The sequence below is a fragment of the Trichosurus vulpecula genome, chromosome 6 (assembly GCF_011100635.1).
Source record: "Trichosurus vulpecula isolate mTriVul1 chromosome 6, mTriVul1.pri, whole genome shotgun sequence".
Classification (NCBI taxonomy): domain Eukaryota; kingdom Metazoa; phylum Chordata; class Mammalia; order Diprotodontia; family Phalangeridae; genus Trichosurus; species Trichosurus vulpecula.
The window spans coordinates 102,860,090-102,874,683 of NC_050578.1; the positions used below are offsets into that span (position 1 = coordinate 102,860,090).

The window sequence follows — 14,594 nt, forward strand, 5'->3', positions numbered from 1 at the left end:
CTTATTAGTTGAATCATAGATGGGTTGCAGTCTGCCTTGGGGGAGGGCATTCCCACAGTTCTTCACACTGACAAAATCACAAATACTTAAAGTGTGGGGACTATGATAAAAAAAAAATTATGTTCCAGAACATAACACTTTCAAACTATTAACCTCTTGGTTACAGATAAAGGAAAATTCATTTTGACCTACATTCTCTGAATATACAGAACTCTGGGCCTGGAAGGGACCCTAAGAAGTCACCTTGTCTATCCCCCTTTCCTCTGAGCAGAATTACATTCAAATGGTCCCCCAAAATAGACACTTAACTTTTTGTTTAACTCCTTGTTTCAATAATTTGGCTAGCAGCTGCCATGGGGGTGAAAGACCAACACAAGCCCAACAACAAGAAGGCTGCCAGCACAGGTTCTTTTGATTTGCTTTACTAAGGAAAGTAACGTTAGGGGGTTAACAATCTTATTTCAATCCAACATACAAATATCGTTCACTTAGTTCAGGGGAAAAAGCCAGCACCCTGAACTTCAGAGCAATTACATACATTATAAACAGACCAAATACAATTCATAGTTACCAAGAAACCATCAACATCTGGGTGAGCTGGGAGGCTCTTAGAGCGGCTGCCCAGAGTCCCATGCCAACACTTCTCCAGGAGTGAGAGCCTTTTTATACAGTCTTTGGACATCATCAAACTTCATCTGAGCAACCAGAACTGAGGCACCTACTATTGGCTCTGGTCTTAGCAATTCCCCTTGGGACACTGAGGGCTTCACACCCACATAGGCTTAGCACCTAGTAATTAGGGGTTTGGGCCTGGGGCTTTGCACCTAGTCGTACGAGGATGTGGGTCTGGGGTTTAGCACCTAGTAAGACTCAATCAAAGAGACTTAATTTATCATTCTAGAACAGTAAGAAATTTCCAACTTAATTACCAATACACTCCTCAAAAGATGATTCCACAAATTATTTATAAACAATGAATGCCATCTGCCAGTGGGATACCAGTTACTAATTGGAATAAAATGGTACTCAAAAGTATCATATTGACCTGGGTTCAAATTTCACCTCATAAAACTTACTAACAGTGTACTGTGGGCAAGTCACTTAACTATTTAAAGCCCTTCACAATCTGACTCCAAGATACCTTTCCAGGTTTATTGTATATTACCACCCTTTACCTATTCTCTTTTCCAATAAAAATGGTCTCCTTTCTGCACCACATACATTTCCTATCCTCTTGCCTCCATGCCTCTGGCAAGGCTGTCCCCCATTCATGGAATGCTCCCCCTCTTCACCTCTGCCTCTTAGCATCTCAAGCTTCCTTCGAGGCCTTTTCAGATTTCCCCTAGCTGCTAGTCCCCGTCCCCCCAACCAGTCCCCAACTCAGTGTTACTGCATGTGTACTTGTTATATGTTTTGAGTGTGTTTATATGCACACATGTTATTTAACCTAATAGAAGTTAAGTTCTTTGAGGGCAGCGACTGTTCCACTTTGGTCTTTGTATCACCACCAACAAGCACAGTGCCTGGCACATAGTCAATGCTTAATAAATGATTGTAGCATGATTGAATGATTGATCTCTTTAAAAATGCAACATCTGTTCTGTGCTGACAATGGCAATTATAGGGTGGCAGACCCTCCTAGAGGATACTGAGATACTGAAGAAATTTAGGCACTCCATACCAGCATGGGTTATATGTGTATGTTTATTAGGGTGTATTAGGTTAAGGGGTGGGGGGGTTACTGGGAGGCCAGTCCTGGGCAACAACAGGACAATACATGGTGGATCCCTGTACCTCCCTTAGGCTGGGTCAGATATTATATAGAAACAGACAAAGAAGGCAGAGTGCCAGGGATGGCCTAGGATCACTTGCAAGTTTTCCCATGAGATAGTTGGAGCTTCTTTCACTGTTTACATTTCCTCAAGGTAGTTTCCATTAACTATGGTGTCAGAGGTCATGTTCTCACACTCTGGCTACCACCTTACATCTCTCTGAGCCAGTTCCTTTGGCTGTAGAAGGAAGTAGTACAATACGTGTGGTACTTACTACCCAGGATTGTTGTAAGGCTCAAGTAAGATGAATGGAAAGTACTTTGCAGTGAATGTCAGGTAGTGGTGGTGGTATTAGAGAGGCATGTGACATAATGGATAGGGAGCCAACCTCAAAGTCAAGGGTTCAAGTCCCACCTCTGACAAAGAGTGATGTTAGACACTGGGTGAATCACTTAAAGTCTTAATGAACCAGACAGCTCACTAAAACTGTGAGTTGCAAAACAGTTGCTGATCCACACTATTTGAAGGAGTTTTCTATAACAATTAAATCAAAGGTTCAAAACTTTGCAAAATGATGCTTTCTAAATTTAATAAATGGAATCCTGATGGCTAAGAAAGTTGAGGATTTTTGTACAGATATATCCCTTCAAATTCCTCTATAAGTTTAAAGTCCAAAGATTTTAAAGGAGGTTTTTGGAAATTTTTTTCAGTGCTTTAAAAATCTAATGATGCCACATTGTGATTTACAAATACAATAAGCTCCTGATTATCTGCATCCCAATTATCTTCTTTGTAGAAACTAGACTTTGTTTTAGTATGGCTTAAATCTGCTTGTTGAAAAGCTATGTTAATCTGATTTCTTCAGTTATTTCAGATTAGTATTTACCAATTAAATGCTTTAAAAAGTAAGTGAATGATTGACAATAGTGATGTTGCCATTTTACCACTGTAAAATGCTTTTAATTTTTTAATAGTACTATTTGCCTGGAGTCAGGAAAACCTAAGTTCAAATCCGGCCTCAGACACTTGCTAGCTGTGTGATACTGGACGAATCACTTAACCTCCATTGGCCTCACTTTCCTTATCTATAAGATGGGGATAATATTAGTACCTACCTCCCAGGGTTGTTGTGAAGATCAAATGAGACAATAATTTTAAACATTTAGCACATTAATTAATTGAGCATTAATTAAATGTTAGCTGTTAGATTTATTATTTTCACATTAGAAATATATGATCAGAAAAAAACAACAAGAGGGGGCTGGTCACAGAGGGAAAGAGAAATAACCACTAGGCTAGTGTCCTTCACATGCCCGTACAATGCGAGGAGAATTTAAGGAAGGTTTTTATACATTAGGTGGACCTTTTGCAGTGGTTTATAGGAGGAAATGCACAAGGGTAATAAACAGAGGACACATAGATATGGATGGGCTGCAATTTTCAGGAAGTACCCACATCTGTGAGATCATAGACCCGTTGGAGTGTTCTAGGGACAGTGATTAGAGGGAGCCAGGAATGCCTGGGTTCTAAAGCTACCCCTGACACTTATTAGCTAGGTGACTCTGGACACCTCTGCATGCCTCGGGCAGCATCCCAGGGATTAACAGTCTACTGAGTCATAGATGGATTTTGGCAATTTGTTATCCGCATTGGTAGAAGGTGTTCTCACTCACTGGACTTTTCCACAATGAAATTACTGTTCTGATATTTCAGTAGTATGGATAGAAAGTACAAGCATGGAATAATAAATAGATGATATTTTACCTTATCCCCAGACATCAGTACATCATGAACCCATCTGAATTTATCTTGGAGGGGGAGCTTATTTTGAGATGTACTGAAAAAGGACTGAGTTTTGTTTTTTGAAAAAAACAACTTAATTGATTGTGAAGTTAAGTCGGTTCACCAAATCAACACAATATGCAACCCAAATGGACAAAATTAAATGTTACTCTGTGGTAGCTGTCCTTTTATTAATTGCATTTGCAACTGAGATAATTTGCTGACCATAATTGTAATTTTCTTTTACAGAGCAAGCTGATGACTTGAACCTAACTTCTGGAGAGACTGTTTATCTTCTGGAAAAAATAGATAGTGATTGGTACCGGGGAAAATGTAGAAACCAGACCGGCATATTTCCTGCTAACTATGTCAAAGTAATTGTAAGTGCTCCATTTGCATTTTAACTGGTCTGATGTTCATCTAAGCAAGAATGTGGATGCCACTTGGCTGGCAGATTAAATTCAAAAGCTGGAAAAAGACCAGGGTACAGGGCTCTAAGGTTCTGGTTTCATTTCTTCCATTGGCTTACTTGGGATCTTTGAATAATGTATTATTTGTTTCGGGGCAGCTAGGTGGCGCAGTGAGTAGAACGTTGGCCCTGGAGTCAGGAGGACCTGAGTTCAAATGTGGCCTCAGGTACTTGACATACTTACTAGCTGCGTGACCTTGGGCAAGTCACTTAACCCCGATTGCCCTGCCTTCCCCCCTCCAAAAAAACAAACAAATAATGTATTATTTGTTTCAGCTTATTCAGCTAGAGAGAGAATGACTACAGCCCAATGCAGCATAATGCCTAAAATCCTCAGAAGGGGTAAAAAAAAAAATTCCAGCCTAAATGGTGAACAACTTTTACTTGACTAGTGATTACCTACTTTAGGATATGTGTTCATTTTTAAAAAAATGTTTTTATTGATTTTTTTTAAAATGTGGCAATAAAGCCTGGATTCATACTCTCCCTCTAGCTTCACTCCATCACCCCTTAAGGATTCTAGGGGTACCCCTGAGGGGTTGAGTGGGTCTCTTCTCTAATGCTATTGGCTCAAACCTCCCTTCCAGTGTGGTCACTGTTAATAACCCGTGACAGACTCCCTAGTTCCACATAACCAAGAAACATCAATTAGCTTTTACTGAGGGGAATTTACTTGAAAGACATAACAGGAACAGAACTATAAACACTTCCACCTAATACCAGGGTGGGGGAGCGTATCAGTAAGGCAGTAACAACAATGTGGATGATGATTGTCAAAATAACTATGCTGGGACAGCTAGATGGCGCAGTGAGTAGACCACCGGCCTGGGGGTCAGGAGGACCTGAGTTCAAATCCAGCCTCAGATACTTGACACACTTACTAGCTGTGTGACCTTGGGCAAGTCACTTAACCCCAATTGCCCTGCCAGAAAACAAACAAAAAAAACAAACAAACGAACGAAATGCCTACGTGGTTCTGTACCTCAAACTATACGAGACTCTCCACATAGAAGGTAGAAGAAGTAAACCATTTATTCAGACACCAGAGAACCAGATCCCACAAGCCATTTATCCAGTCTATCACAGCAGTAAAACATTCCACACACAATATTACAACCTGGGGCCTCTCCATCCCAAAGCTCTCCAACCCCTTGCATTTCTGGGGATACCTCTCGCCTGATAGCACTATGTCCCTCCTCTCGCCAGACTTCAGCCAGGCAGGAAAGAGTCAGGAGCGTTCTCTAGTACCAGCTCCATTGTCGATCAAAGAGACTGCCCTTCACCACGTGGTTATCAGATCGGAACCTGTTAGAGAAAGTCTAACACCAGCTGAGCTTTCAGCACTTGCTCGTGAGGCCTGGGTTCATTGTCCAGTCCTCCTGCCAAATTACCATGACCATCCTTTTCTTATATCTTTCTCCTCGTAAGAAAGAAATAGAGCAAGACAAAGCAAACCAACACGTTGGCCATATTGGACAGATGATTATACCTCTCTAGCTCATTCTCTCCCTGCCAAGAGAAGGAAAACAAGTTAGGCTCTCAGTCCTCAGAAACCCAGAGAGGCTGCTAAATTGATCAGAGTTTCCAATGTGCCTCTTATTTCTTCAATGTATTGAATTAAATGATAATCGGTTATCCAGAAAGAATTTTCCTCTAGAAGACTTTCCCTTTCCCAAAGTCCTTTTCTTTTGCCCGTCTTTGCAATGTTTAGTTTTCCCTTCTTTACTCACTCCCTCTCCCCCCTCCCCCCATAAATAAATAAATAATTTCCCTCAGGTGGGTGAGATCACTATTGACTGGTTCGGTGAGGTATTATTCCGCTTACTGGGAGATTCTCACACAATAATTGTAAATTGGATAAAGCAAGATTATCTTTAACCATTGCAATTTTATTAAATAGCACAGCCTGCCTTGTGAAGGAAGCCAAAACAGGGTAACTATTAGGGAACAGTTAGTGATAAGCTCGGGAATGTTGTGATATCTGGGATAAAGCCAAACGACTTTTATTTATTTTCTCCTTATGCTTTCTTTTTTTAAAAATCGACACATTTTATTTTGACACAACAAACACCAGTTTCCCACAAATATCCAAACATCTCCCCCAATACATTACTCCCTGCACACACACACACACACACACACGCGCACACACTTGTACAAAGCAGTCTCTGAAAACAATTATGCAAAGCTGGCTTAATGGCACGATTATGACTGCTGGTACATGTCAGGCAGCCTTTAGGATCTCTATGATAACAGGAGCATGATTCATCCCTGGATAAAACTTACTGATATTGGGAAATGCCAATAAAAACGTATAATAAAGAGTTTTGATCATTAACAGCCTCTCTGGGAAAAGGAAAAAGCATTTTCTATTACTTCTGCATGTCAGAGGGAGATGGGGAATGGAGCCTCAATTTTTCAAATATAAATTAATTTAAATCCCTTGGATAATTGAAAACATGGTTATTGAAAATTGAACATTTTACACTGAGCCAGGCTCCCTTAGAGAAACCTAGCTACATCCTTTGAACTAATATTAATGATAAAAAGATCATGAAGGCTGGGGCACTATCTTCCCAGGTGTTTAATACAGGGCATTTGCACACAGTAGGTGCTTAATAAATGTTTATTGTATGGTTGAATTGAATTATTAAAGTTAGCCCATAGGATCCTAGAATTCCTGAGATGGAAGGAAGGCTAGATGTCCTGTAGTCTAACCCCTATGTTATAGACGAACCCCAAACAAGTGAAGTAGCTAGCTCAAATTCACAATTATCTTTAGCCTGACTGTCTTCTGCTTGGCATAGGATCATTTTGAAAAAGAATGTCCTTACTGCAGTGAAATCAGTCAGACTGAACAGTCAATGCCTTACATGTTTATAGGGCCTTTAGGAAGGAAGGATGGAAACAAGCATTTATTAAATGGCTACTGTGTGCCTGGCGCTGTCCTAAGTGCTCTATAAATATTCTCTCCTTTGATCCTCATGATAACCCTGGGAATTAGTTGCTATTATTATCCACATTTTATAGAGAAGGAAACTGAGTCAGACAGGTTAAGTGACTTGCCCAGGGTCACACAGCTACTAAGTATCTGAGACAGGATTTGAACTCAGGTCTTCCTGACTCCAGGCCCAGCACCCTATCCACTGCACCACCTAGCTGCCCAGGTGCCTTTATATTTAAAAAAATACTCTCCTCAAAACCACTCCATGAGAACAATGGTTTTTATAAATGTTTTTGATCACTATTATGCAGATGAAGAAACTGAAGTGAGGTGACTTAGCCAGCTTCACATAGTAAGGTACAGATACACACTGTGAACTCAGGTGTGCTAAGGCCAGGTCCAGGACTCTTCCCACTGTGCCCTGTGGCCTCTAGCGGTCACCTCATGATGACAGGTAGCACTTCACTTCACAACATCTCAGTGAGGTGTCTGTTCCAAATATTACTATCCCTGGGTCACATGGAGAAGCTGACATTCAGAGAAGTTAAGGAACTTTCCTATAGTTAGAGGCAGAAATTTAGCCCGAGTTTCCTCTGAGTCCAGCACCCTGTAAGCCACACCAGGCTAATCCCAGGTTTCTACGTAAAATTTTCTAAAGGATTCATTTGTTCACGATTACCTTCAACAGAGAGATCGCCTCTCCTTTTAAAGGTCAGACTACAAAACAGGACAGTAATTACGCCAGCATAGCACATTCTGAGCAGCTCTCATCTAAAATAAATGCATTTTACACACTTTTAGAATTCTATAATGAATCATGTAAGGCATTAGTTACTTAAACTGAACTACACCAGGGGTAAGGAACCTGTGGCCTCGAGGCCACATATGGCCCTCTAGGTCCTCAAGTGTGGCCCTTCGACTGAATCTGAACTTCACAGAACAAATCCCCTTAGTAAAAGGATTTGTTCTGTAAAACTTGGACTCAGCCCAAAGGATGCAACCAAGGATCTTAGAAGGCCACAGGTTCCCTACTCCCGTGGGGCCGCCTAAACCATTTTGGGGCAGCGGTACATTCTGCCACCAGATGGTCAAGTGTAATATTGCAACCTAATTCTAGTACACAATATTTTGTTGTTATTCAGTTGTTTCAATCATGTCTGACTCTTCACAACCCCAGGCAAAGAGGCTGGAATGGCTCGCCAGCTGATTTTACAGATGAGGAAACTGAGGCAAACAGGGTTAAGTGACTGACCCAGGATCACATATCTAGTGTTTGAGGCCAGATTTGAACTCAGGAAGGTGAGTCTTCCTGACTTAAAGCCTGGCATTCTATGCAATGCAGCCTAGTAGACAATATAAATACCCTCAAAAATAAGAAGTGAAAAAATCTTCCAAACTTGTAGATGTGGAGTCAGAGAATTCCGCAAGTATGAGGGGTGAGCTGGGAAGACTAACAGCTCGCTAATGGTAGTAGAAAGAGCCCTGGCCTTAGAATCAGAAGGCCTGAATTCAGATCCTCATTCTGATACTTCCCAACTGTGGGAGCACAGTCTCTGTCAAATAGGAATACTACTTCTCTTCATGTCTGCCTCATAGGGTGATTGTGTAAAAAGTGCTTTTGTAACTGAGAAGTGCTGGAGGAAAGTGAGATGTTATAAAATAGCATATCATATATATTATATGATATTTAAATATAAATTATCTCAGCAGACAGCATTATTACTCCACTGCAGTGCACAGAATCCCATGCAGCTGGTAACCCTTCCTCCCCAAGCATTTTTAACTAAAACCATTGTTTATATTCAAATACACCTCTAATTACAAAATGATCATCGGAGGAAAATGGGGATAATATTGTGGAAAATTCCTTTTTGGCAAATTTTGATTGATGCTTTTGTCTCATTGAGCAGCATTTTATAGATGTGTTTTTAAAATAAAATGGGGAAATCCACAAGCTTTTTTTTTTTTTGGTCATATAAGCAAAGCCACCAAAGCAGTCTGTGCAAAACACAGGGTCCAAAAGCTGAGGAGAACCACCAAGAGACACACAGCAGACCCTTAAGCCACTGCAGCAGTGCGTCCTCCAAGCTTCTGTAAACTAGAACATTACTCTGATGTAGCACATCCACTATTACCTAAGTCTTTATAACTTTCAAGAAAACTGAAGACATAACTAAGGATCATTTATTAAGCTTCTTACAGGCTAATTATATCTATAACTATTCAATTGATTTTGTTTTGGGGAGGCAATCGAGGTTATAAGTGACTTGCCCAGGGTCATATGGCTAGTAAGTGTCTGAGGCCACATTTGAACTCTGGTCCTCCTGACTCCAGGGCTGGTGCTCTGTCCACTGTGCCACCTAGCTACCCCTATTCAATTCCATTGAACAAATATTTATTGAGAACCTACTTTGTGCAATTCTGCTGTGTCCTGTACCAAGTCTACAAAGTCAAAAATGAAAAAGTCCCTGTCCTTGGGAGCTTACCTTCTTTTTGAGAAGTATACAGAGAATAATAGAAAATTATAGAGAAAAGCAAAATAAAGAAACCTTTACTGCTTCCTTTTCCTATAGCCATTAGTATAAACAGCACCCAAATGGTCCCTGCACTGCAGATAACAGTTTGGCAGCCCCAAATTTCTAGCTGAACCACTGATGGGTCGTTATCAGTCTATCCATAAATTGGAACTGATTTCAAAATCTAAGAAAGAAGAATGTCATAGACACAACTTTTCTTTCATTTTCCCTCTTTTTGAGGTATTTTTTTTTGTTTTTTTTTTTTTTTTGCATAAGACAATCATTTGGGAATTTGTGTCATCAGCCTTTGCATTAAGTGACACCCAGGAAAGAAAATAGGAGTAGCGTAAACTTTGAGCATCCCAGAGATGAGATGGTCTGACTCTGTTTTTACATGCTCTTAAATCACTAAGTGAACAAAGCCCAACTAATTATCCTCTAAGTCACTGTATTATAATCCAAGAAAACTTTTCAGACTTCGTAGAATCATGAAGTGAATCATGAAGTGATAAGGAACCTCAGTGGCCATTCAGGTGAATTCATATTCAGTTAGGAGTCTCTCCTCCTGACTCCAGGGCTGGTGCTCTGTCCACTGTGCCACCTAGCTGCCCTTATTCAATTCAATTGAACAAACATTTATTGAGAACCTACTTTGTGCAATTCCACTGTGTCCTGTTCCAAGATAGTATAGTTTCCCTAACAGGTGGTCATCAAGCCCCTGCCATTAACCTTCTGGGGAGGAGAAAGTCATTACTGCCTGAGACCTATTTACTTTTTGGAATTAGCTCTAATTGTTTGAATTTTCAGTGCTAAATCTGCTTCTAAGTTCTAGACATTACTCCTAGTTCTGCTGTTTTGGACCTAGTAAAACAGGTCCAAATGTTCTTCCAAGTGACAGCCTTTTAAATACTTGAGAACAGCTATAACTATCACCTCTGACCTTCCAAGTTTCCTCCACAGGGTGAGAATCCTTATTTCATTCAGTCAGTCTTCAGGTGGCATGATCTAGCGCCGTCTTGGTTGCTGTCTTCTGGCTATTCTCACCAGTATCTTTTCTAAACTGTAGCACCCATGAGTGCAATGCATCATTCTAGATATAGTCTGAGCAGATGTGTTTGCTGTAGAACCTGGCAAAAGTGTCACTTGATATTGCCATCAGCACAACAGAAAAACCTTTAAAACAACTAGATGCGGGCTAGGTGGTGCAATGGTTGGAGCACCAGCCCTGGAGTCAGGAAGACCTGAGTTCAAATGCGTCCACAGATACTTGACACTTAACTAGCTGTGTGACCCTGGGCAAGTCACAACCCCAATTGCCTCACCAAAAAAACTAGATGGAAAATAGAATAAATAGATAACAAATGTGAACCCATTCTCCACTGATTGGATAGCTTGTCCAGTCTGACCAAATATTTGTTACTGGACAAAGATGGCTAGAGATCTGGAACATTAAAGGGTTCTCTGAGGCAATGCACCTTACCATTCTCAACAAAACAAAAAAGGCTTACAACAATAAGTAATTTTCTGTAACTAGTATGTATTTTGGAGTGTTTTGACAGTGCTAAGTTGTTGGCTTTGGGGGCGTGGGGATGGGTAGGGGGTGGTCATTTCCCCTGATAGAAGTTATCATTTAGTAAAAAGCCAGAAATATCTATAGATTTTGTTTGAACACAATAAACCTATTAATACCAACTACCCATCACTATCTTCCCCTAAAAAATAACCCTTATAACAACACCACAGGCAGTTCTTGTGTAGAATAGAATTAAAAACACAGAATCTGCTAGAAAAGAAGAATTTTCTAAGCTCTTAGCTTCAGCATGTAGACATTTCCATGGCTAACACCTGAAGATGTATGACTTGTTCTGTTGATTTTGTCTCTGCCAGATTGATGTTCCTGAAGGAGGTAATGGGAAAAAGGGATCCATTTCATCCCACTGTGTTACGTGAGTTATGCAATTACTTCTTAAAGATGGTGAAAGCTAGGAGAGGATGCCAAGTTATTAAGCTTGGGCCCCTTCAGACAATCATTTGAATAGTCAATGTGAATTTTAGTTATGAGGGAAACTTACTTAAATATCCTCAGCGTATTAAAATTGTAACAGAAACAACAAGTGTGGATGAATTCTGATCTTTGTTCTATAACTATATAGAACTGCTCCAATTGGTCATTTGGGGCTGGGCCTCCAACTATGATTTTGATGGATGTGTATGATTTCATTTTTCATTTTCGTTTTGATGTGTTAGAATAATTGAACTTTAGAGTTGGGAAACTGAAGAGAGAGCATCTTGGAGATCATTATATAGATGAGGCAACTGTGGTCCAAAGTTTTAGTAAGTTGGCCAAGGGTATGAAGCTGGATCATAGAATCATAGGTATAGAAACTAGAAGAGTTTCTATTTTAAAACTTTATTGATGCCTTTTTTAAACACCAGCATCTTTTCCCAGTATGTTCTCCACCTCTGCCACCAAACCCTTCCCTTGTAACAAAGAAAAAGCTAAGCAAAACCCGTCAATATGTTGGCCATATATGATAGTGTACCCACTTCAGCTTATAGGTGAGGGAACCGAGATTCAGAGAAGTTGAGAAGCATATTCACACACACACAAAAAGAGCATATTCACTGCTTTTGAAAAGGTCTGGGGTAAGCTAATTACTTCCTTTATGACCTTGGGTTAATCACTTCACTTCTCTAGGCCTCAGTCTCCTCATCTGTAAAATGTGGGTGTTGCTAGATCATAGGACTGAATTTAGAAGTAGAGGTGACCTTAAAGGTATTCCAATCCAGTCTTCTATTCCATTTAAGGAAATTGAACCTTAAAGAGATTGTGATAATCTCTAAGGTTCTTTCTTCCTCTAAATCCCATGATACCATTTACCACATAGAAAACTTTAAAGCTTAAGAGACATGTGACTCCTACAAAAATTTCTGGACTTTTTGTGTATGGCTATGTTGAAGGTAGCTCATTTTTCTAAGTACAAGTTAAAACTATGTGGGAAGATCCTTTAACATTAGAGATGGTTTTCTTTCTTGGTGTCGCTGGGCCTTTTCTGTGAATTTATATGCCCTCTTCTGATATTGTGTGGTCTAGTAAAATGAACAAATAAATGAAATTCACTGTCGAAGACTGTAAACCAGACTTTGACTAGGTCAGGCATAAGGAAATGTTCCCTGAGGGTATAAGGAAATAAATGCAGAGGTTGCCACAAACAATGAACCTTCTGACACCAAATACATGGGTGTGATTTCAGATTTGTTTGGGCTTTGGGTGGAGAGAGGGTTGTAAGCAGCATTTACTGCAGATGCAGGTTGAACTTAGAGCTGTGTTTCCTGGCAGTTGCCCCATGACCTAACTAAATAAGGATTTGATTGGAGCTATGTCTAACCTCTTTCTTTTGCTTCAGGCAATCTCTTTGCCTGGGCCATGTTGTAATTGAAACTTCCTTTCTAAAACCAGCAAGTGTAGGCTTTGGATATTAAGCTATACTGACCCTAAGAAAAATGGGGACTTTTTCTGTCTCCATTCTCATTTTCTTTTGAGTCAAGATTGCACCTCACGTAGAGATAAATAAGACTTCATTCCACTTCTTGGAAAGCAAGCATTTGAAAAGGACAAAACTGAGGTTGTTCTGGTGTAGGACTTAGGGATCCAAGGTGTTGTGTGAGATTCTTGTATGTCTTCTTCATGATGACTGAGTCTCTCGTTTTACCTCTCATCCCCTGCCACTGACACTTGTCTGCTCACCACTAGTAGACCCTGTTATTCAGTGCTTTTAGGGTGGCTGTGGCCTCAGTTGAACTATTGGCCTCCTCTGCCCTTTGTCCCAAGGATACCAAGAAGGCCTAATAGTGGTGCATTATAATAAACACTGGATTTGGAACCAGAGAATAGGAGTTCAGATTCCTGTTCTGACCTTGTAGGACCTGATAAATGAGAAGGTCAGAGTAGATGACCTCAGTGTTCTCTTCCAGGCATAAATCATGAGTCTGTAGTGTACTGTGCAGTCTAAAAGATCATAGTGTGAATGGCAGATATATCCAGGGGTGTGACTACATGAATTAGTTATCTCCCATAAACTTATTTTGTGACCATGGGCATATATATCATTTATTCTGAGGAGTGATTGTAAACTGAAATGACATAGACCCTCCGAAGAGGTAGCTGATTCTTCAGACATTTTTATAGGTTCTGTTTCTTGTTGAAGAGAAAGCACATCATAGTGAATAGAGAGACTGGTCTTGGAGTCAAGAAGACACGGGTTCAAGCCTTCCTTTTGACCTGTACTGGCTATGTGACCACAGCCTCATAGGTCCCCAGACCACTCTATAAAATTTTAAGTTGCCATTGAGCTTCTGATCTCATTGGAGAGAATTTCCTACACCAGTGCAATAACAAGTCTGGAAAAATGTATTATATTATATTTTATTATGATTTTATTACATTTTAAAATTATGTTTTACCCAGCATAGTCTGTTGAATGTAGCAGGCCCTGAATGAACACATGTTGAAAAAATGGTTTTATTGAAGCATTTTGAGTCAGATTCACTTTAGATTTACATTTAGATTCTTTTACTTTGTTCAGAGGTCCCAGATGCGTGGCTCGGTTTGAATACATAGGAGACCAAAAAGATGAGTTAAGTTTCTCAGAAGGAGAGACGATTCTTCTTAAAGAGTATATCAATGATGAATGGGCCCGAGGAGAACGGAATGGCAAAACAGGGATTTTCCCACTTAACTTTGTTGAAATCATTGAGGATCTCTCTGACCAGAGCACCAACGTAGCTGCAGTTTCAAGTGAGTATCAAAAATACTTTGTTTTGAGTAAGTTATGTGCAAGTGCATACAAAGAAAGACAAAATATGAAAAGCCAAAGATGAGGATACTGCTTGAGTTTTCATGAAGAAAAAAAAGGAAGAATGGGGTTCCAAGTGAATGAAAGAAAAATTTTAAGTGTATCTTTGTATGAGACATGAATCATGTTACAAAAGAAAGTTTATCCTCAAAGAAATGAGTGAATGACAAAGAAGAAGAGCGGTGATGTAGTAAGAGTGAGGAATAATAACTCATAAACAGCCCTGCACTAATTTGGTATCTTTCTAATGTTGAG

The 14,594-nt window shown here is 40.0% G+C and overlaps 1 protein-coding gene across 5 annotated transcripts in view; it reads left to right on the plus strand.

Annotated features, from left to right (window-relative positions):
• Positions 1-14,594, plus strand: part of SH3D19 (SH3 domain containing 19) — a 206,634-nt gene that overhangs the window by 177,528 nt on the left and 14,512 nt on the right. For all 5 annotated transcript variants that reach the window (XM_036765516.1, XM_036765517.1, XM_036765520.1 and 2 more), the window contains 3 exons: positions 3,804-3,934; positions 11,371-11,429; positions 14,070-14,281. In XM_036765516.1, coding sequence (XP_036621411.1) covers positions 3,804-3,934; positions 11,371-11,429; positions 14,070-14,281 — 402 coding nt within the window. The remainder of the gene's footprint in view (positions 1-3,803; positions 3,935-11,370; positions 11,430-14,069; positions 14,282-14,594) is intronic.